The sequence below is a fragment of the Pleurodeles waltl genome, chromosome 6 (genome assembly GCF_031143425.1).
Source record: "Pleurodeles waltl isolate 20211129_DDA chromosome 6, aPleWal1.hap1.20221129, whole genome shotgun sequence".
Taxonomy (NCBI): Eukaryota; Metazoa; Chordata; class Amphibia; order Caudata; family Salamandridae; genus Pleurodeles; species Pleurodeles waltl.
Window position 1 is genome coordinate 1,709,465,800 of NC_090445.1, and position 23,432 is coordinate 1,709,489,231.

The 23,432-nt window shown below is 50.8% G+C and overlaps 1 protein-coding gene across 2 annotated transcripts in view; it reads right to left on the reverse strand.

Annotated features, from left to right (window-relative positions):
* Positions 1–504: 504 nt before the first annotated feature.
* Positions 505–23,432, reverse strand: part of HSD17B8 (hydroxysteroid 17-beta dehydrogenase 8) — a 75,334-nt gene continuing 52,406 nt past the window's right edge. For both annotated transcript variants that reach the window (XM_069241893.1, XM_069241891.1), the window contains one exon: positions 505–869. Coding sequence is in view for 1 of the 2 variants with exons in the window: in XM_069241891.1 (XP_069097992.1) it covers positions 853–869 (17 nt within the window). In the remaining variant the exon portion in view is untranslated. The remainder of the gene's footprint in view (positions 870–23,432) is intronic.

Genomic DNA, 23,432 nt, shown 5'->3' on the forward strand with positions numbered 1-23,432 from the left:
TCAGGCAGCACTGGAGAAGATCCTCGCTGTTCATCAACGATAAGAACATCCGGTGGTGCCACACTTGGTCCTCGCAAGAGCCTCTGAAGGGTCATGAACCAATAAAGCAGGGTCCATGCGAACAGCTTGGTGGTCCATTGATCTCTGCACTCCTTCAAGACGCGTGTGTATTATCTTCACTACTTGAAGTCCTGCTGCTGGAGGGGTACCCTTACTGTCCGTCTGTTGTTCTTGGACCCAGTAGTAAGGTGGTGACCGTCTCAGCTTGGAGTTGCTCTTTGGTATGGATAAAGTACTTTGCTGGACAAGTAAACTGTGAGGTCGGCATTAATTCTTCTGACAAGGCTCTTTATGAATGAGCATCACTGCAAAGGCCCTTTCGCAGACGCATACAAAGTAAGGTCCTTGTCAAAGGTAGATATGAACATATGTACTCTCAAACACATCCAGTGACACATAGAAAGAAATACATACTTGGACACAGACACGCAAGCATACACACAGTGAGAGTTCCAAAAATCTGTTTAATTTGCATGACAGATTAGGAGTTGGTGTGTGTAAACGTCCTTTATTAATTCACACATTTCCTGGTTGTCTGTTCCCTATGGCATTGATGGACTTCGAGGAGGGGCTTCTGGTTCTCTTAGCACCCCCTCTTGGTGAGTCTGATCCAAGTCATTCCATACCCATGTCCCGGAGTCATCGTAGGAGCAGACGTGGACCCCTCGAGTGTATTCTACTCTTCTACCAAAGCTTGAGGCCACAGGCTCAGCATCCAACCAATGATCATTACCCGCATCTCCTGGTGTCCACGCGGGGTCACGATGCACCTTCTGCACAGTCAGGACCTGGCTACATGTAGAGGCCACCTGTGTGAAGCAAGGACAGAGAATTGCCTTCAGTAAGAGTCCTGGACATAGCACACTGGGGGAAATGTGGTTTCCTTCAACTTGCTGTTTCTCTAAGCCTGATCCATTTTTGTTGTTCACCACCCTCTTAAATTTCCTGTTTCTCTAGCCCTCCCCCCCCATCCATCCCTCTCTCACTTTAGCTTCCTGGAATACCATTTCCTAAAGATCTGTCCAGTGCTAGCTGGAACTTTCCTCAACTTCCTTTTCTGTGCACAACTATCTTCTGTTATTGGGTTTGTGTTTGTGCATGCCTGGTCTGTCCTGAACATATTGCTCAAAACTGCTGTATGTCTAACCATGACTTCATGTGACACTCCACTTTGTTAACCTCTTCCATCACCAGACTTCTAGGCTGCTACTGTTTCTCTAACCCTGATTTCCCGTAACACGCTACTTTGTTAACCTCTTCCATCACCAGACGTCTAGGCTGCTCCTGTTTCTCTAACCCTGATTTCCTGCAACACACTCCAAAGTTACCTCTTCCATCGCCAAAGTTCCAGGCTGTTCCTGATTCTTCAGCCTGATTTTCTGCATTTCTGCAGCTCTCTTCCTTCTTTACCTCTTCTATCACCAAACCTTCAGTGTTCCTCTAACCCTGACTTCCAGCGACATGCTCGTGTTGACCTTTCCCGCCACCAGACTTTCAGAGTGTTCCTGTTTCTCTACACCTGGCCTCCTGCAGCTCTCTCCTTATTTACCTCTCTCACCACCAGACCTCCAAACTGTTCCAGTGTGTCTAACCCTGACTTCCTGTAGTTTTCTCCTTGCTTTACCTCTTCGTCACCAGATTGCTCCTGTTTGCCAACCCTGACTTCCTGCAGTTCTCTCCTTTGCTTACCTGTCCATCACCAGACATCATTTTTGCCTCTTTCACTCTCCTTGTCCTAGACTTCCTTACCATGGCTTCTAGTATTTGTTGACAAAAATCTTGCCTTCGGCATCTACTTAAAATCCCAGACTTTGTGCTCCGGTCTTGCTTCCTCCCATTGCCACTTCCTACAAAGTCTCTCTGATCTACCTTCTCTCACTATCTCAGGTGCTACTTATGTGACTGGGCCTGTTGGACTCTCCTGAGCTGCACTGTCTGCCACTCTCTGACTTTATATATATTTCAATCTGTCCCAGGCTTACTGCTCCAAGCTTTATCTCCCCATTTCTTGCTCCCATCCTGATCTTTGACTTGTTGTGTCCCCAGCTACACAGTGTTCTCCAGCTTGCTCTTTCCTCCTCTCCAAGTTCCTTTCTTGTGTCACAAGTCTACCCCTGCAGTTCAGGATCCAACATTTGGATTTGTGTTCTCTTAGTACCAGTTCGTCTACACCGGGCTTGCTATCCGCGCCTTCACAAGCTGTTTCTTATCTGTAAAAACCACAAGTTTCATCATCATCTTCCTAAAAGGCAGGGTGTTCCTTTGGGCCCTACAGGATTAGAAGGCAGTTTTAATAATTGTATACATGAATAAGCTCCAGTTAAAAATAAAATCAATGTATTTGTTTCATTGATAGGAGTCATGGAGGCTGCACAGGAAATGCCAGCCCTTTACACCTACCTACCCCAGCACTCTCAGCGCTCTGCACCACCCCGGGCAGACCGCGTTTAGTTCTCGGAGATGGGGATGTTGGGCTGATGAGTCACACAATCTGTGGTACATCATGGATTGTCTGTGCAAAAACATTCCTGAATTCTCCCAGAATGGCCAGCAGGATCTCACTGGCCATATTCCAGAGGGCATGCCTGCAGCACCCAAGCAGACACACCAAGTTCAGGGACCTCAATGCCAAAATGACAGAGAAGAACACCCTCTTACTAAATGCATCAACACCTTCCATAAAGCCAGCTGTCTCAGTATTTCAGTTTCGTACACATCATCTCGTTAGATCAATACAAGAGGACAGAGTTGTCTTTTCACGACAGACAGAACCAATGACCAGTGAGAAGAGGCACCAACCATTATTCCGCACTTGGCGCATTTCCAAAGAGGAGATGTGCTAGCAGGAACAAAGCAGATTCTTTTACATGTTGTAAAATTTACACATTTCAAGCCTTGGTTTAAAAAAAACAAGGAGAAAGGGGCAGTTATAAATCAGAGTAAGAAGGCGCTGTGAAGAGTCTTGGTTCCAGAGAGCATTACTGGGAGGCTGGCCTGGTGCAAAGGAGGTTGCTGAGATCATTCCAGTGCCATCTCTGTTCAAGTCAGTGATTATTTATTTTTATGTTTAAACATATTCTAATGACAAATATATTTTTTTAAGTGTTCAAGTTTGCAACCAATATTGGGAAGACCATGAAGCACATGGACAGTGCAAAGAGTTAGCAGCAGGGTAAGAACTTGTGGCACACACCTCTTTCTATACACCAACCTCTGCTCACGCCATCTCCCTGCAAACTTCACCTCATCATTCACAATGTCAAGTGTCCCTGCTCATCCTATCTCCCTGGACACATTACCTCAGCCTGTACAGTGTATCCGTCCTCTCTCACCTTTGCTCACTAGATCTCCCTGGACACAGCATCTCTCTCACCTTTGCTCACTAGATCTCCCTGGACACAGCACCTCAGCCTGTACAGTGTATCCGTCCTCTCTCACCTTTGCTCACTAGATCTCCCTGGACACACCACCTCAGCCTGTACAGTGTATCCGTCCTCTCTCACCTTTGCTCACCAGATCTCCATGGACACAGCACCGCAGCCTGTACAGTGTATCTGTCCTCTCTCGCCTTTGCTCACTAGATCTCCCTGGACACATCACCTCAGCCTATACAGTGTATCCGTCCTCTCTCGCCTTTGCCCACCAGATCTCCCTGGACACATCACCTCAGCCTGTACAGTGTATCCGTCCTCTCTCACCTTTGCTCACTAGATCTCCCTGGACACAGCATCTCTCTCACCTTTGCTCACCAGATCTCCATGGACACAGCACCGCAGCCTGTACAGTGTATCCGTCCTCTCTCACCTTTGCTCACTAGATCTCCCTGGACACAGCACCTCAGCCTGTACAGTGTATCCGTCCTCTCTCACCTTTGCTCACCAGATCTCCATGGACACATCACCTCAGCCTGTACAGTGTATCCGTCCTCTCTCACCTTTGCTCACCAGATCTCCATGGACACATCACCTCAGCCTGTACAGTGTATCCGTCCTCTCTCACCTTTGCTCACTAGATCTCCCTGGACACAGCACCTCAGCCTGTACAGTGTATCCGTCCTCTCTCACCTTTGCTCACTAGATCTCCATGGACACATCACCTCAGCCTGTACAGTGTATCCGTCCTCTCTCACCTTTGCTCACCAGATCTCCATGGACACATCACCTCAGCCTGTACAGTGTATCTGTCCTCTCTCGCCTTTGCTCACTAGATCTCCCTGGACACATCACCTAAGCCTGTACAGTGTATCCGTCCTCTCTCACCTTTGCTCACCAGATTTCCATGGACACAGCACCGCAGCCTGTACAGTGTATCTGTCCTCTCTCACCTTTGCTCACTAGATCTCCCTGGACACACCACCTCAGCCTGTACAGTGTATCCGTCCTCTCTCGCCTTTGCTCACTAGATCTCCCTGGACACACCACCTCAGCCTGTACAGTGTATCCGTCCTCTCTCACCTTTGCTCACCAGATCTCCATGGACACAGCACCGCAGCCTGTACAGTGTATCTGTCCTCTCTCACCTTTGCTCACTAGATCTCCCTGGACACACCACCTCAGCCTGTACAGTGTATCCGTCCTCTCTCGCCTTTGCTCACTAGATCTCCCTGGACACACCACCTCAGCCTGTACAGTGTATCCGTCCTCTCTCACCTTTGCTCACTAGATCTCCCTGGACACAGCACCGCAGCCTGTACAGTGTATCTGTCCTCTCTCGCCTTTGCTCACTAGATCTCCCTGGACACACCACCTCAGCCTGTACAGTGTATCCGTCCTCTCTCACCTTTGCTCACCAGATCTCCATGGACACATCACCTCAGCCTGTACAGTGTATCCGTCCTCTCTCACCTTTGCTCACTAGATCTCCCTGGACACAGCACCGCAGCCTGTACAGTGTATCTGTCCTCTCTCGCCTTTGCTCACTAGATCTCCCTGGACACATCACCTCAGCCTGTACAGTGTATCCGTCCTCTCTCACCTTTGCTCACCAGATCTCCATGGACACATCACCTCAGCCTGTACAGTGTATCCGTCCTCTCTCACCTTTGCTCACCAGATCTCCATGGACACAGCACCGCAGCCTGTACAGTGTATCCGTCCTCTCTCGCCTTTGCTCACTAGATCTCCCTGGACACAGCACCGCAGCCTGTACAGTGTATCTGTCCTCTCTCACCTTTGCTCACTAGATCTCCCTGGACACACCACCTCAGCCTGTACAGTGTATCCGTCCTCTCTCGCGTTTGCTCACTAGATCTCCCTGGACACACCACCTCAGCCTGTACAGTGTATCCGTCCTCTCTCACCTTTGCTCACTAGATCTCCCTGGACACAGCACCGCAGCCTGTACAGTGTATACGTCCTCTCTCACCTTTGCTCACTAGATCTCCCTGGACACAGCACCGCAGCCTGTACAGTGTATCCGTCCTCTCTCACCTTTGCTCACCAGATCTCCCTGGACACAGCACCGCAGCCTGTACAGTGTATCCGTCCTCTCTCGCCTTTGATCACTAGATCTCCCTGGACACAACACCGCAGCCTGTACAGTGTATCCGTCCTCTCTCGCCTTTGCTCACTAGATCTCCCTGGACACAGCACCGCAGCCTGTACAGTGTATCTGTCCTCTCTCGCCTTTGCTCACTAGATCTCCCTGGACACATCACCTCAGCCTGTACAGTGTATCCGTCCTCTCTCACCTTTGCTCACTAGATCTCCATGGACACAGCACCTCAGCCTGTACAGTGTATCCGTCCTCTCTCACCTTTGCTCACTAGATCTCCCTGGACACAGCATCTCTCTCACCTTTGCTCACTAGATCTCCCTGGACACAGCACCTCAGCCTGTACAGTGTATCCGTCCTCTCTCACCTTTGCTCACTAGATCTCCCTGGACACAGCACCGCAGCCTGTACAGTGTATCCGTCCTCTCTCACCTTTGCTCACTAGATCTCCATGGACACAGCACCTCAGCCTGTACAGTGTATACGTCCTCTCTCAACTTTGCCCACCAGATCTCCCTGGACACAGCACCTCAGCCTGTACAGTGTATCCGTCCTCTCTCACCTTTGCTCACTAGATCTCCCTGGACACAGCACCGCAGCCTGTACAGTGTATCCGTCCTCTCTCACCTTTGCTCACCAGATCTCCCTGGACACAGCACCGCAGCCTGTACAGTGTATCCGTCCTCTCTCACCTTTGCTCACCAGATCTCCCTGGACACAGCACCGCAGCCTGTACAGTGTATCCGTCCTCTCTCACCTTTGCTCACCAGATCTCCCTGGACACAGCACCGCAGCCTGTACAGTGTATCCGTCCTCTCTCACCTTTGCTCACTAGATCTCCCTGGACACATCACCTCAGCCTGTACAGTGTATCCGTCCTCTCTCACCTTTGCTCACCAGATCTCCCTGGACACAGCACCGCAGCCTGTACAGTGTATCCGTCCTCTCTCGCCTTTGCTCACTAGATCTCCCTGGACACATCACCTCAGCCTGTACAGTGTATCCGTCCTCTCTCACCTTTGCTCACCAGATCTCTCTGGACACAGCACCGCAGCCTGTACAGTGTATCTGTCCTCTCTCGCCTTTGCTCACTAGATCTCCCTGGACACATCACCTCAGCCTGTACAGTGTATCCGTCCTCTCTCACCTTTGCTCACTAGATCTCCATGGACACAGCACCTCAGCCTGTACAGTGTATCCGTCCTCTCTCACCTTTGCTCACTAGATCTCCCTGGACACAGCATCTCTCTCACCTTTGCTCATTAGATCTCCCTGGACACAGCACCTCAGCCTGTACAGTGTATCCGTCCTCTCTCACCTTTGCTCACTAGATCTCCCTGGACACAGCACCGCAGCCTGTACAGTGTATCCGTCCTCTCTCACCTTTGCTCACTAGATCTCCATGGACACAGCACCTCAGCCTGTACAGTGTATACGTCCTCTCTCAACTTTGCCCACCAGATCTCCCTGGACACAGCACCTCAGCCTGTACAGTGTATCCGTCCTCTCCTACCTTTGCTCACCAGATCTCCCTGGACACAGCACCGCAGCCTGTACAGTGTATCCGTCCTCTCTCACCTTTGCTCACCAGATCTCCCTGGACACAGCACCGCAGCCTGTACAGTGTATCCGTCCTCTCTCACCTTTGCTCACCAGATCTCCCTGGACACAGCACCGCAGCCTGTACAGTGTATCCGTCCTCTCTCACCTTTGCTCACTAGATCTCCCTGGACACAGCACCGCAGCCTGTACAGTGTATCCGTCCTCTCTCACCTTTGCTCACTAGATCTCCCTGGACACATCACCTCAGCCTGTACAGTGTATCCGTCCTCTCTCGCCTTTGCTCACCAGATCTCCCTGGACACAGCACCGCAGCCTGTACAGTGTATCCGTCCTCTCTCGCCTTTGCTCACTAGATCTCCCTGGACACATCACCTCAGCCTGTACAGTGTATCCGTCCTCTCTCACCTTTGCTCACCAGATCTCCCTGGACACAGCACCGCAGCCTGTACAGTGTATCCGTCCTCTCTCACCTTTGCTCACCAGATCTCCCTGGACACAGCACCGCAGCCTGTACAGTGTATCCGTCCTCTCTCACCTTTGCTCACTAGATCTCCATGGACACAGCACCTCAGCCTGTACAGTGTATCCGTCCTCTCTCACCTTTGCTCACTAGATCTCCCTGGACACAGCATCTCTCTCACCTTTGCTCACTAGATCTCCCTGGACACAGCACCGCAGCCTGTACAGTGTATCCGTCCTCTCTCACCTTTGCTCACTAGATCTCCCTGGACACAGCACCGCAGCCTGTACAGTGTATCCGTCCTCTCTCACCTTTGCTCACTGGATCTCCCTGGACACAGCACCGCAGCCTGTACAGTGTATCCGTCCTCTCTCACCTTTGCTCACTAGATCTCCATGGACACAGCATCTCTCTCACCTTTGCTCACTAGATCTCCCTGGACACAGCACCTCAGCCTGTACAGTGTATCCGTCCTCTCTCACCTTTGCTCACTAGATCTCCCTGGACACAGCACCGCAGCCTGTACAGTGTATCCGTCCTCTCTCACCTTTGCTCACTAGATCTCCATGGACACAGCACCTCAGCCTGTACAGTGTATACGTCCTCTCTCAACTTTGCCCACCAGATCTCCCTGGACACAGCACCTCAGCCTGTACAGTGTATCCGTCCTCTCTCACCTTTGCTCACTAGATCTCCCTGGACACAGCACCGCAGCCTGTACAGTGTATCCGTCCTCTCTCACCTTTGCTCACCAGATCTCCCTGGACACAGCACCGCAGCCTGTACAGTGTATCCGTCCTCTCTCACCTTTGCTCACCAGATCTCCCTGGACACAGCACCGCAGCCTGTACAGTGTATCCGTCCTCTCTCACCTTTGCTCACCAGATCTCCCTGGACACAGCACCGCAGCCTGTACAGTGTATCCGTCCTCTCTCACCTTTGCTCACTAGATCTCCCTGGACACATCACCTCAGCCTGTACAGTGTATCCGTCCTCTCTCGCCTTTGCTCACCAGATCTCCCTGGACACAGCACCGCAGCCTGTACAGTGTATCCGTCCTCTCTCACCTTTGCTCACCAGATCTCTCTGGACACAGCACCGCAGCCTGTACAGTGTATCTGTCCTCTCTCGCCTTTGCTCACTAGATCTCCCTGGACACATCACCTCAGCCTGTACAGTGTATCCGTCCTCTCTCACCTTTGCTCACTAGATCTCCATGGACACAGCACCTCAGCCTGTACAGTGTATCCGTCCTCTCTCACCTTTGCTCACTAGATCTCCCTGGACACAGCATCTCTCTCACCTTTGCTCACTAGATCTCCCTGGACACAGCACCTCAGCCTGTACAGTGTATCCGTCCTCTCTCACCTTTGCTCACTAGATCTCCCTGGACACAGCACCGCAGCCTGTACAGTGTATCCGTCCTCTCTCACCTTTGCTCACTAGATCTCCATGGACACAGCACCTCAGCCTGTACAGTGTATACGTCCTCTCTCAACTTTGCCCACCAGATCTCCCTGGACACAGCACCTCAGCCTGTACAGTGTATCCGTCCTCTCTTACCTTTGCTCACTAGATCTCCCTGGACACAGCACCGCAGCCTGTACAGTGTATCCGTCCTCTCTCACCTTTGCTCACCAGATCTCCCTGGACACAGCACCGCAGCCTGTACAGTGTATCCGTCCTCTCTCACCTTTGCTCACCAGATCTCCCTGGACACAGCACCGCAGCCTGTACAGTGTATCCGTCCTCTCTCACCTTTGCTCACTAGATCTCCCTGGACACAGCACCGCAGCCTGTACAGTGTATCCGTCCTCTCTCGCCTTTGCTCACTAGATCTCCCTGGACACATCACCTCAGCCTGTACAGTGTATCCGTCCTCTCTCGCCTTTGCTCACCAGATCTCCCTGGACACAGCACCGCAGCCTGTACAGTGTATCCGTCCTCTCTCGCCTTTGCTCACTAGATCTCCCTGGACACATCACCTCAGCCTGTACAGTGTATCCGTCCTCTCTCACCTTTGCTCACCAGATCTCCCTGGACACAGCACCGCAGCCTGTACAGTGTATCCGTCCTCTCTCACCTTTGCTCACCAGATCTCCCTGGACACAGCACCGCAGCCTGTACAGTGTATCCGTCCTCTCTCACCTTTGCTCACTAGATCTCCATGGACACAGCACCTCAGCCTGTACAGTGTATCCGTCCTCTCTCACCTTTGCTCACTAGATCTCCCTGGACACAGCATCTCTCTCACCTTTGCTCACTAGATCTCCCTGGACACAGCACCGCAGCCTGTACAGTGTATCCGTCCTCTCTCACCTTTGCTCACCAGATCTCCCTGGACACAGCACCTCAGCCTGTACAGTGTATCCGTCCTCTCTCACCTTTGCTCACCAGATCTCCCTGGACACAGCACCTCAGCCTGTACAGTGTATCCGTCCTCTCTCACCTTTGCTCACCAGGTCTCCCTGGACACAGCACCTCAGCCTGTACAGTGTATCCGTCCTCTCTCACCTTTGCTCACCAGATCTCCCTGGACACAGCACCTCAGCCTGTACAGTGTATCCGTCCTCTCTCACCTTTGCTCACCAGATCTCCCTGGACACAGCACCTCAGCCTGTACAGTGTATCCGTCCTCTCTCACCTTTGCTCACCAGATCTCCCTGGACACAGCACTTCAGCCTGTACAGTGTATCCGTCCTCTCTCACCTTTGCTCACCAGATCTCCCTGGACACATCACCTCAGCCTGTACAGTGTATCCGTCCTCTCTCACCTTTGCTCACCAGATCTCCCTGGACACAGCACCTCAGCCTGTACAGTGTATCCGTCCTCTCTCACCTTTGCTCACCAGATCTCCCTGGACACAGCACCTCAGCCTGTACAGTGTATCCGTCCTCTCTCACCTTTGCTCACCAGATCTCCCTGGACACATCACCTCAGCCTGTACAGTGTATCCGTCCTCTCTCACCTTTGCTCACCAGATCTCTCTGGACACAGCACCGCAGCCTGTACAGTGTATCCGTCCTCTCTCACCTTTGCTCACTAGATCTCCCTGACACAGCACCTCAGCCTGTACAGTGTATCCGTCCTCTCTCACCTTTGCTCACCAGATCTCCATGGACACATCACCTCAGCCTGTACAGTGTATCCGTCCTCTCTCACCTTTGCTCACCAGATCTCCATGGACACATCACCTCAGCCTGTACAGTGTATCCGTCCTCTCTCACCTTTGCTCACCAGATCTCCATGGACACATCACCTCAGCCTGTACAGTGTATCCGTCCTCTCTCACCTTTGCTCACCAGATCTCCCTGGACACAGCACCGCAGCCTGTACAGTGTATCCGTCCTCTCTCACCTTTGCTCACTAGGGGCCAGATGTAGCAATATTGCAAATTGCAACTCGCAATTTGCAATGCAGAAAGGTGTCTCAGACACCGTCTGCGAGTCGCTATGGGGTCGCAAAGACCCACCACATTAATATTAATGAGGTGGGTCGCAAATTGCGGCCCCATAGCGACTATGGGCACTCGCAGATATGGTGGCCTGCTGGAGACAGCAGACCTCCATGTCCGTGACTGCTTCTAAATAAAGCAGTTTTTTTTTTTCAAGTGTAGCCCGTTTTCCTTAAAGGAAAACGTGCTGTGCGTAAAAAAAAATCCGAAACCTTTTGTTTCGGTATTTTTTCAGGGCAGGTAGTGGGCCCTTGGACCACTACCTGCCCTGAAAAAATATTTTGTGGTCCATTCACAAAGGGGAAGGGGTCCCTAGGGGACCCCTTCCAATTTGCGAGTGGGTTACCATCCACTTCAAGTGGATGGTAACTGCGACTCCATTTGCGACCGCATACGCGGTCGCAAATGGAATTGCATACCACTGCGAGTCGCAAATAGGAAGGGAACACCCCTTCCTATTTGTGAGTCGGAAATGCATTTTGCGAGTCGGTCCCGACTCGCAAAATGCATTTCTGCATTGGAAACTCCGATTTGCGACTCGCAAACGGCAATTTTTGCCGTTTGCGAGTCGCAAATTATTTCCTACATCCGGCCCTAGATCTCCCTGGACACAGCACCTCAGCCTGTACAGTGTATCCGTCCTCTCTCACCTTTGCCCACCAGATCTCCCTGGACACAGCACCGCAGCCTGTACAGTGTATCCGTCCTCTCTCACCTTTGCTCACCAGATCTCTCTGGACACAGCACCGCAGCCTGTACAGTGTATCTGTCCTCTCTCGCCTTTGCTCACTAGATCTCCCTGGACACATCACCTCAGCCTGTACAGTGTATCCGTCCTCTCTCACCTTTGCTCACTAGATCTCCATGGACACAGCACCTCAGCCTGTACAGTGTATCCGTCCTCTCTCACCTTTGCTCACCAGATCTCCCTGGACACAGCACCGCAGCCTGTACAGTGTATCCGTCCTCTCTCACCTTTGCTCACCAGATCTCCATGGACACAGCACCTCAGCCTGTACAGTGTATCCGTCCTCTCTCACCTTTGCTCACCAGATCTCCCTGGACACAGCACCTCAGCCTGTACAGTGTATCCGTCCTCTCTCACCTTTGCTCACTAGATCTCCCTGGACACAGCACCGCAGCCTGTACAGTGTATCCGTCCTCTCTCACCTTTGCTCACTAGATCTCCATGGACACAGCACCTCAGCCTGTACAGTGTATACGTCCTCTCTCAACTTTGCCCACCAGATCTCCCTGGACACAGCACCTCAGCCTGTACAGTGTATCCCTCCTCTCTTACCTTTGCTCACTAGATCTCCCTGGACACAGCACCGCAGCCTGTACAGTGTATCCGTCCTCTCTCACCTTTGCTCACCAGATCTCCCTGGACACAGCACCGCAGCCTGTACAGTGTATCCGTCCTCTCTCACCTTTGCTCACCAGATCTCCCTGGACACAGCACCGCAGCCTGTACAGTGTATCCGTCCTCTCTCACCTTTGCTCACTAGATCTCCCTGGACACAGCACCGCAGCCTGTACAGTGTATCTGTCCTCTCTCGCCTTTGCTCACTAGATCTCCCTGGACACATCACCTCAGCCTGTACAGTGTATCCGTCCTCTCTCGCCTTTGCTCACCAGATCTCCCTGGACACAGCACCGCAGCCTGTACAGTGTATCCGTCCTCTCTCGCCTTTGCTCACTAGATCTCCCTGGACACATCACCTCAGCCTGTACAGTGTATCCGTCCTCTCTCACCTTTGCTCACCAGATCTCCCTGGACACAGCACCGCAGCCTGTACAGTGTATCCGTCCTCTCTCACCTTTGCTCACCAGATCTCCCTGGACACAGCACCGCAGCCTGTACAGTGTATCCGTCCTCTCTCACCTTTGCTCACTAGATCTCCATGGACACAGCACCTCAGCCTGTATAGTGTATCCGTCCTCTCTCACCTTTGCTCACTAGATCTCCCTGGACACAGCATCTCTCTCACCTTTGCTCACTAGATCTCCCTGGACACAGCACCGCAGCCTGTACAGTGTATCCGTCCTCTCTCACCTTTGCTCACCAGATCTCCCTGGACACAGCACCTCAGCCTGTACAGTGTATCCGTCCTCTCTCACCTTTGCTCACCAGATCTCCCTGGACACAGCACCTCAGCCTGTACAGTGTATCCGTCCTCTCTCACCTTTGCTCACCAGATCTCCATGGACACAGCACCTCAGCCTGTACAGTGTATCCGTCCTCTCTCACCTTTGCTCACCAGGTCTCCCTTGACACAGCACCTCAGCCTGTACAGTGTATCCGTCCTCTCTCACCTTTGCTCACCAGATCTCCCTGGACACAGCACCTCAGCCTGTACAGTGTATCCGTCCTCTCTCACCTTTGCTCACCAGATCTCCCTGGACACAGCACCTCAGCCTGTACAGTGTATCCGTCCTCTCTCACCTTTGCTCACCAGATCTCCCTGGACACAGCACCTCAGCCTGTACAGTGTATCCGTCCTCTCTCACCTTTGCTCACCAGATCTCCCTGGACACATCACCTCAGCCTGTACAGTGTATCCGTCCTCTCTCACCTTTGCTCACCAGATCTCCCTGGACACAGCACCTCAGCCTGTACAGTGTATCCGTCCTCTCTCACCTTTGCTCACCAGATCTCCCTGGACACAGCACCTCAGCCTGTACAGTGTATCCGTCCTCTCTCACCTTTGCTCACCAGATCTCCCTGGACACATCACCTCAGCCTGTACAGTGTATCCGTCCTCTCTCACCTTTGCTCACCAGATCTCTCTGGACACAGCACCGCAGCCTGTACAGTGTATCCGTCCTCTCTCACCTTTGCTCACTAGATCTCCCTGACACAGCACCTCAGCCTGTACAGTGTATCCGTCCTCTCTCACCTTTGCTCACCAGATCACCATGGACACATCACCTCAGCCTGTACAGTGTATCCGTCCTCTCTCACCTTTGCTCACCAGATCTCCCTGGACACAGCACTGCAGCCTGTACAGTGTATCCGTCCTCTCTCACCTTTGCTCACTAGGGGCCAGATGTAGCAATATTGCAAATTGCAACTCGCAATTTGCAATGCAGAAAGGTGTCTCAGACACCGTCTGCGAGTCGCTATGGGGTCGCAAAGACCCACCACATTAATATTAATGAGGTGGGTCGCAAATTGCCGCCCCATAGCGACTATGGGCACTCGCAGATATGGTGGCCTGCTGGAGACAGCAGACCTCCATGTCCGTGACTGCTTCTAAATAAAGCAGTTTTTTTTTTTCAAGTGTAGCCCGTTTTCCTTAAAGGAAAACGTGCTGTGCGTAAAAAAAAATCCGAAACCTTTTGTTTCGGTATTTTTTCAGGGCAGGTAGTGGGCCCTTGGACCACTACCTGCCCTGAAAAAATATTTTGTGGTCCATTCACAAAGGGGAAGGGGTCCCTAGGGGACCCCTTCCAATTTGCGAGTGGGTTACCATCCACTTCAAGTGGATGGTAACTGCGACTCCATTTGCGACCGCATACGCGGTCGCAAATGGAATTGCATACCACTGCGAGTCGCAAATAGGAAGGGAACACCCCTTCCTATTTGTGAGTCGGAAATGCATTTTGCGAGTCGGTCCCGACTCGCAAAATGCATTTCTGCATTGGAAACTCCGATTTGCGACTCGCAAACGGCAATTTTTGCCGTTTGCGAGTCGCAAATTATTTCCTACATCCGGCCCTAGATCTCCCTGGACACAGCACCTCAGCCTGTACAGTGTATCCGTCCTCTCTCACCTTTGCCCACCAGATCTCCCTGGACACAGCACCGCAGCCTGTACAGTGTATCTGTCCTCTCTCACCTTTGCTCACCAGATCTCCCTGGACACAGCACATCAGCCTGTACAGTGTACCAATCCCCTCTCGCCTTTGCTCACTAGGTCTCCTTGGACACACCGCCTCAACCTGTACAGCACATCAGTCGGTAGTATTTCAACATAAGACACCATATAAGAGGGTCAGGAGGAGGACCCTGTGGAGTAGATGGAGAAGGGGCAGTGGGGACTATATTCATAGAGACCAACCACTTCCAGTATCTGGTCCGATAAATGCCACCGCACCCACCTGAGGACAAGGTCTTCATTCCCAGGTCAGAGAGGACAGAGGACTAGAAGTCATTAGTGGACACCGAAGGCTCCGTCTGGCAGCATCGGTTCTTTTACACCCTGTTGTTTGACACTTTAGTTTGCACCTGTATCGCCATACCTTCATCTTTGTTGTTTTTTTCTCTCTATCAGCTCCCCAGTTTTCCTTCATCCCCCTGTACGCACCCTTACTTCTGTCTTGGACTGATCACTGCTTTTCGACTTAGCTGCAGTTTTGTATGGACTCCAGTCTTCCTCTGTGATTAGGGTTGACTACCTGGAACCTGCCTTTTGTACCTTGCTATAAAACGCCCTTTTTAGCTTTGGCGACTTGGAGCCATCTCCTGCATTTCTTTGGTTCTCAGGCAAGTTTCCTGGTTTGCCTAGTGACCTGTTACAACGATGCTGCCTCACACACCGAGTAAGATGCTCACACTTCTGGCCATAAGTTTACCTATTCTCGAGTTTGCTACAGTTCCCCCCAATTCTCACTCTCCCTCCATTTTCCTTCTTGACAGTGCGCCACAGTACGCCTCGCCAACACTGTGCCCTCCTGTACCTCAGAGAGGCCTTCTAGCATCCATCCTGCGGGAAACCATGGTCTCCCTGTCTCCCTCTATCATCCCTTACCCCTTCTTCCCCCGACGTCTCTCCTGGATACTAACACCGGGAGGTGACCTCTTCTAAGGGGAGAAGGGGGGACGAGCGTCACTATCCCGCGAGCCCTCTACAGGCGGGGGCACAAGCAGTGAACAAAATTCATGGGGAAGAGCTCAGCACAAACTAAGGATTTAGAACTCGGCGAATGGGTTACGTTGTCACAACGCTGATGGATATCCCGTCCGCCAAAATCTAAATCCCATAGGACATAATGAGATTTACATTTCGGGGGACGGGATATGCGTCACAGTTGTGACGAGTAACCTGTCCGCAGACTTCTAAATGAGGCCTTTAAGTTATTTGGTGAAAACCAAACTAGTGCATCACTAGCGGCAACTCCACCGGCAACGGGGCCGTACTCTCACCGCCGGCAATGCTGGAAGCTCCAGGGAGAGAACCAGAGGTTCCTGGAAGTTCCATACCAGTATTTTACTATATTTTGTCTCTTAACCCAGCTGTACTAGCAACTGAAAAAATCTCAGGCATCCTCACTGGTTTTAATCTTTGACAGCCCAATGTAATCTTCGTTTCCGGGTAAAGAACTGCAGTTCACTTCATAGCAGCCCAATGTCGCATGTTATCGTAATTGATTAAAGATGCATTAGCATGGGCCACACGTCTAACCATGAATCGAAGACCCTGGCCTTCCAGTCCGCAGGGATCTGTACAACAATAGCAATGATTTTTGGCAGAAAACAGACTATCTGCACATATTAGGCTGGTCCCTCTGTACAAGGTTGCGGATAGACCAATGCTTGTACCACCAGTTACCAGCAGTTAGTGGCTGAGGCCAGAACTTTATCAAAGAATGAGAGAGGAACAAAAGGCGGCTTTAGCTATGGAGGTGAAAGGACCCACCAGCTCAGTGGCACTGATAGATTTAACACTGCAACTCGGCATTCAGGAAAAGCAAAGATGTCTAAAAAGACTATTCTGACCCAAAACATCTTTAGAAAGAATCCAGTGGTTAATGCAGAAAATTTGGTGAAGTCTCCTGAAGATCTGACGCAGATCAGGAATATCCAAAATACTGTCATTTCCAAGAAGAAATTACAAAGATGGCAACGTGGGCTATGTATGTACTATGGAAACGCGTGGCACTTTGAAAACGTTTAGCAGGAAACTGAAGGGCCTGACAATAGGCGACAAACCCCGGTCGGTTCCTTCCAAGACATGCGGTTTGACCTACAGAAATAACAACATCCCATTTCCAGATACTCACACAAATCTTAACACCTTATGGGCTGCTCGGATGTTTTATGGACCAGTCATTTCATACTGTGCACAGACTTCGCAAACAGGAAAAGAAGAAACCAGATGCGAATTTGGAAATTGATAGTAATGCTCTGCTAAAGGAAGGTGTTTGTTGGAAAATGACAGATTTGATAATGGCTAGAAAAAGAACATATAGGTAAGATATATTTTGATTACGTTGATCTTAATACCTTCTGGGTGAGTTTAGGAACCAATTGCTTTGCAAGCATAATCCTCAGATCAACTGGAAGGCACAGAAGCTTGTTTTTTCCCCAATGTGACGACAGGAAGTGTATCCACATCAAGGTCTGAGACATGAAATGTTCGTAACATGGAGCCCTGAAGAGGGAATCTCCCTGAACCCCTTTCAAAGAATCACGTGAAGACTTCAGGCTCTAAACATGTGTTCAGTAAGAAAGGGGCAGACAAGTAACCACCTCAGTGCCCATAAGACTGCCCGACTGATGAAAGATGCCAGAAGCTAAAATTCCTCATGGGCAAATCTATACAGTAACAGGAAAAGAGGACACGGTTCATGTGATTACTTCAAGGAAAATCTATCCAGAGTCAATGAAGGCGTTAACCCATGGCAGGCTAAGTGGTCTCCATTATTCTTTTTCCAGATTCAACTACATGTTCACTTAAAGACCCAGTTAATAAATCTTAAGATGTGGACATGCATCCCCAGTAGCAGGAAATAGATAAGACACAAGACTTGATAATCTGCCACTTTTGGGGGGTCACAAATGAGGAGAGACATTGAAAAATGTGTAAAACAATGCAGCATATTTGCGCAGAGTAAGATCTGTCAACAAAAACAGAAGGGACTGGTGCAACCATTGTCAACCCCGCAACAATCACGGTCACAGATATCAAGGGACCTTACTACAGATTTACCCTGGTCAGAAGGAAGGTCTGAGCTACTAGTAACAGTTGACTGTCTCACTAAAACAGGGCACTTTATTCCGTTGGAAAAGGTCCCATCACATCCACCCTTGCATCAGAGTTTCTCAAGAAGTCAACAGATTGCGTGGATATCCCATGTCATTATTACAGACTTGAATTTAAATTCATGGCTTCTTTTTTGGAAAACATTGCTGCAACGAGCTGGGATACTGTGTTTTATATCGACAAGTTATCATCCCTGGAGAGACTAAAAGGGCCTGATTTAGATATCGGCGGACGGGTTACTCTCTCACACCTGTGATGGAATGGAAGTCCCATATAGGATTTAATGGGATTCAGAATTCAGCGGATGGGCCATCTGTCATCTTTGAGATGGAGTAACCTGCCCACCGATATCTAGATCAGGCCCTAAATAAGACAGTTGAACAATATCTGAGGTGTTCGGACCCTTGAACAATATTGGTTAGGTTTATGAAGACTCATTTAGAAAATGTGTGTAGTGGAATCCTACTCGGGATTCTCACACAATAACACCTGACGTGCGCCCGGGGGTATTCTCTGTTTTCTTGCTCTACAGGATTTCCTTTGTACATTTGGCCACCTACATCGTCCTCCTCCTGTGATCCATCAGTTCACACTCTGTCCAAGACGCAGGTAAGGTCGAAGATTCAGCATTCACTCACCTGGGAAGGGCCAGGATTCAGTAGAAAATGTTTGCAGATAGGAAGGGCAGTGCTGGGCCAGTATCTCTGACAGGGGAAATGAAGTCATTGTAGACAGATTACTTGTTTATCTGGGCGGCTCATCCCATGTTTGCACCAAAAGGTTTAGGACTTGTTTCCATAATCAATCAGATTACTTGTAAAAGCTGCATTACAAGTAAGACTCACACATCCCTGGAAGATGCTTCCATTTGTTCAAATCTCAGAATAAATAAGACTACCCCGACTACTTCTGGGCCTTCTCCTTTAGTAGCTGGAACAACTGAGTATGAAGTAGATGATGCACTTGACTCACGATATCAGAGGGCAACTGCAGCACCTAGTGACACTGAAGGGATCGGATGCATCAGATAACTCTTGGGAACCACCAGCTTTTGCCCAAGCCACCAAACTGCCAGCGATGCTTCCCAGAACGTTTACTCACAAGTCCAGCCTTAAGAGGAGGGTAGGCCTTTGGGAGGGGGCACTGCCACGTTTCGACATAAAACCACAGGAGTGCCCGGAAGAGTACCGTATTGAGGAGACTGAGGTCAAGACTACAAACACGGATGACAACAACTTCCAGGATGGGGTCCGATATACCCGCCCCAGCCCCCTGAGGACCAGGATTTGACTTCCAGGTCAGAGAGGGCAGAGCACCATTAACAGTTAGTGAAAGTTGAAAACTCTGTCTAACAACACTGGCTGATCTGACTCTCTCTCTACGTTTCACAGCTCACCCGTGCCTCCAAACCCTCACCTCTGTTTTGCCACTTTATTGGTTCCCTTGGCTTCTCTCCTAACTGCTCCCTGTACTTCCCTTGTTTTTATCTCAGTCTGAGGATTGGTTTTCAACTTAGCTAGAGCCTTTCACAGACTCCAGACTTCTCCTGCGATTATGCTTGACTACCCACACCAGGTTATAGGTACCTTGCTAAAAAAAACTCCCCTTTCTGGCTTTGGGAATTCGGACTCTACCTTACAGTAGAAGGATGTGCATTTCATCTTCGGTTCTCGGGCAAGTTTCCTGGCTTGCCTGGTGGCTCGTCACAGCAATGGAGCTTCACATCCCGGATAAGCCGCTCACCCATCACACAATACACTTACTTCTTACAGAGTTCTGTACAGTTACGGAAATCTTCACTCCCTCTTCGTTTCTCTTATCGACAGTCACATTACACCTCTGCAATCCTGTGCCATCCTGTACCTCACAGGGGCCAGTCCACATCTTCTAATATCATTCGTGCAGGACACAGGGGCCTTCCAGTCCCTCTCGCTCGCCCCTTCGCACCTCTTCCCCTGAGTGCCACTAGGTGCTCCCTATGTTTGTGGATTCCGATACAGGGAGTTGGACTACCTGTAAGGGGCCGGGGCGGTGGGGTGAGCCTTGCCATCCCTTGAGCCATATTACAAGGGCCCTCACATTGTCCTCTCCAGTCCCTGCTCACTAGATCTTGCTGTACACACTGCTCCGCGTGTACACTGTGTCTGCCCTCTCCAGACCCGGTAGCTGCAACTTCTACTCTATATTTAAACCACTCGCCTCAAAGGTTTTCTATCGGTTTCTCTAAAGCACTAAGGAGCCTCTGGTACAACCAGGCTCTATAAATGAAATGTTAACATAAGTGATATGGCCCTGTGTTGCTGTGCGCTGCTCCTCTCTGAACGCGCTATACCTCACCCCGTACCCTGAGCCTCACACAACATGCTCCAAGTACAGGTGGGTCCAGCAATCCCCAAGCTTCACTGAGGAAACCAAGCCACAGGCTTCAAAACCTCCTGACAGACACCGCTTCCACCTGAGAACTGGGACCAACTAAAGCTTGGCTGTGGAGAGGGGGCCTACCCACAATCCTGGCGGCTTTGGAGGAGGAGCTCACCCACAATCCTGCCTCTGGAAAGGGGGTTCCCCACACTCCTGGCTGTGGGGAGGGATTTTACCAATAATCCTGGCTTTGGAGCGGGAGCTCACCAGTATACCAGCTGTGGAGAGGGATACAACCCACAATCCTGGCTCTGGAGAGGGAGCTCACCAGTATACCAGCTGTGGAGAGGGATACAGCCCATAACCCTGGCTGTGAAGAGGAGCTCACCAGTATACTAGCTGTGGAGAGGGTTACAACCCACAATCCTGGCTCTGGAGCGGGAGCTCACCAGTATACTAGCTGTGGAGAGGGATACAGCCCATAATCCTGGCTTTGGAGAGGGAGCTCACCCACAATCCTGCCTCTGGAAATGGGGGTTCCCCGCACTCCTGGCTGTGGACAGGGATTTTAACCGTAATCATGGTGTGGAGAGGGATTTTACCAATAATCCTGGCTTTGGAGAGGGAGCTCAGCAGTAATAATAGCTGTGGAGAGGGATACAACCCACAATCCTGGCTCTGGAGAGGGAGCTCAGCAGTAATAATAGCTGTGGAGAGGGATACAACCCACAATCCTGGCTCTGGAGAGGGAGCTCACCAGTAATGCTAGCTGTGGAGAGGGATACAGCCCATAACCCTGGCTGTGAAGAGGAGCTCACCAGTATACTAGCTGTGGAGAGGGATACAGCCCACAATCCTGGCTTTGGAGCGGGAGCTCACCAGTATACTAGCTGTGGAGAGGGATACAGCCCACAATCCTGGCTCTGGAAAGGGAGCTCACCAGTATACTAGCTGTGGAGAGGGATACAACCCACAATCCTGGCTTTGGAGAGGGAGCTTACCAGTATACTAGCTGTGGAGAGAGATACAACCCACAATCCTGGCTCTGGAGAGGGAGCTCACCAGTAATACCAGCTGTGGAGAGGGATACAGACCACACTCCTGGCTTTGGAGAGGGATACAGCCCATAACCCTGGATGTGGGGAGGGAGCTCACCAGTAATACTAGCTGTGGAGAGGGATACAACCCACATTCCTGGCTTTGGAGAGGGAGCTCAGCAGTAATAATAGCTGTGGAGAGGGATACAGCCCATAACCCTGGCTTTGGAGAGGGATACAGCCCATAACCCTGGCTTTGGAGAGGGAGCTCACCAGTATACCAGCTGTGGAGAGGGATACAGCCCATAACCCTGGCTGTGAAGAGGAGCTCACCAGTAATACCAGCTGTGGAGAGGGATACAGCCCACAATCCTGGCTCTGGAGAGGGAGCTCACCAGTAATGCTAGCTGTGGAGAGGGATACAGCCCACAATCCTGGCTTTGGAGAGGGAGCTCACCAGTATACTAGCTGTGGAGAGGGGTACAGCCCATAACCCCGGCTGTGAAGAGGGGGCTAACCAGAAATACTGGCTGGGGGGGGGGGGGGAGGAATACAACTCGTAAACCTAGCTGTGGAGAGCGAGCTCACCAGAAATACTCGCTGTGGAGGGAGATACCACCATAAACCAGGCTGTGTAGAGCGGGCTCACTAGTAATACTCGCTGTGCAGGGCAATCCTGCCCTTTAATTTGGCTGTGGAGAGGGCTATGACCCATAATCCTGGTTGAAGAAAGAAAGGCAATCAATAAATCAGGCTGTGGCGAGAACAAGAAACCATGCTCCCGGCTGTGGGGATGGAACTAGAGATAAACCTGGTTGTGGAAGAGGACAACTCCATATTCTTGACTGTGTAGAGAAATGTTACTCATACTCATGGGAGCGGTGATATGTTTCCTCATGACACCACTTTATTTCTCAGAAGCCATCTGCACTGAAAGTGCCATTAATGATTTCCCACCAAAACCATTTTTAAAATACTCCAGACAAGCTGACTTCATTCCCTGTCATCCATCTCCACAGGAAGTGACATTACTGCACTTCCTAGCATCCATCTGCACAGGAACTAACATGTCTTCATGCCTGTACTCACTTCAATCAGCTCTGTAAGGGTGTCCCACTGCCCGGCCATCCCCAGCTACGCATGGACACAAGCAAAGCTACTGCCAGTCCGGGCCTGTTAGGGCCAGGAAGTGCCTTTGGCTAGAACCGTTTCACATAAACCCACAATCACACAAAGACCTAGATCTCACAAATTGCATCCTCACAACACAAACATCCAATCTCACATACATGTCTCTAACTACCACAGACTCGTGCCCTTTAGTGCTCACTTCACAGCACCCTGCGCTCCAGACCTCATCACCTACCGCAAGCTTGAAGCACTCATCACTACATCCACAGTGATCACTCCCACGATCTAGCTGTCCTTCCCACAGGCAACATCATGCACCGTGTGGACTGTGGATAAGAAGGAAGGAGGTCTTAGTGTCATCCATACGTCCTCCTTGTCCTATACCATAGGCAAGCAAGTAACACTCACATCTGCAGAGATGCTGGCGTGCCATTTCCCACTCTCTGCAACTCAGATCGCCACCTTCCATCTCACCTGTAGGCCTCCTGGGCAGAACAATGACTTCATTTGTGAATTCTCGGATCTTCTTGCCACCTCATCCATCTGACAGGCCTACGCCACCATCTTGGGTGACTTCAACCTCCCAAACAACACAAGCGCACCCTCCTCGATGTCAGGAGCGCACTCAAAGCCACCAAACCAACGCATCCCAAAGGCTGCATTCTCAACCACATCTTCTCATCATCACCAACAAAGCAATGCAAACCACCAGACTCCTGGATTTAACCAACCACCTTGGCATCCCTATTTCCCTGCTTAACGTCCTCCAGCAAACCAATGTCAACTCAAAAAGGAATTCAAAACCATCAGATCCTTCAAAGCCCTCTTCATCAACAACCTAACGCTGAACACTTCCCTCACCCTATCAACTCCACATCCAGCA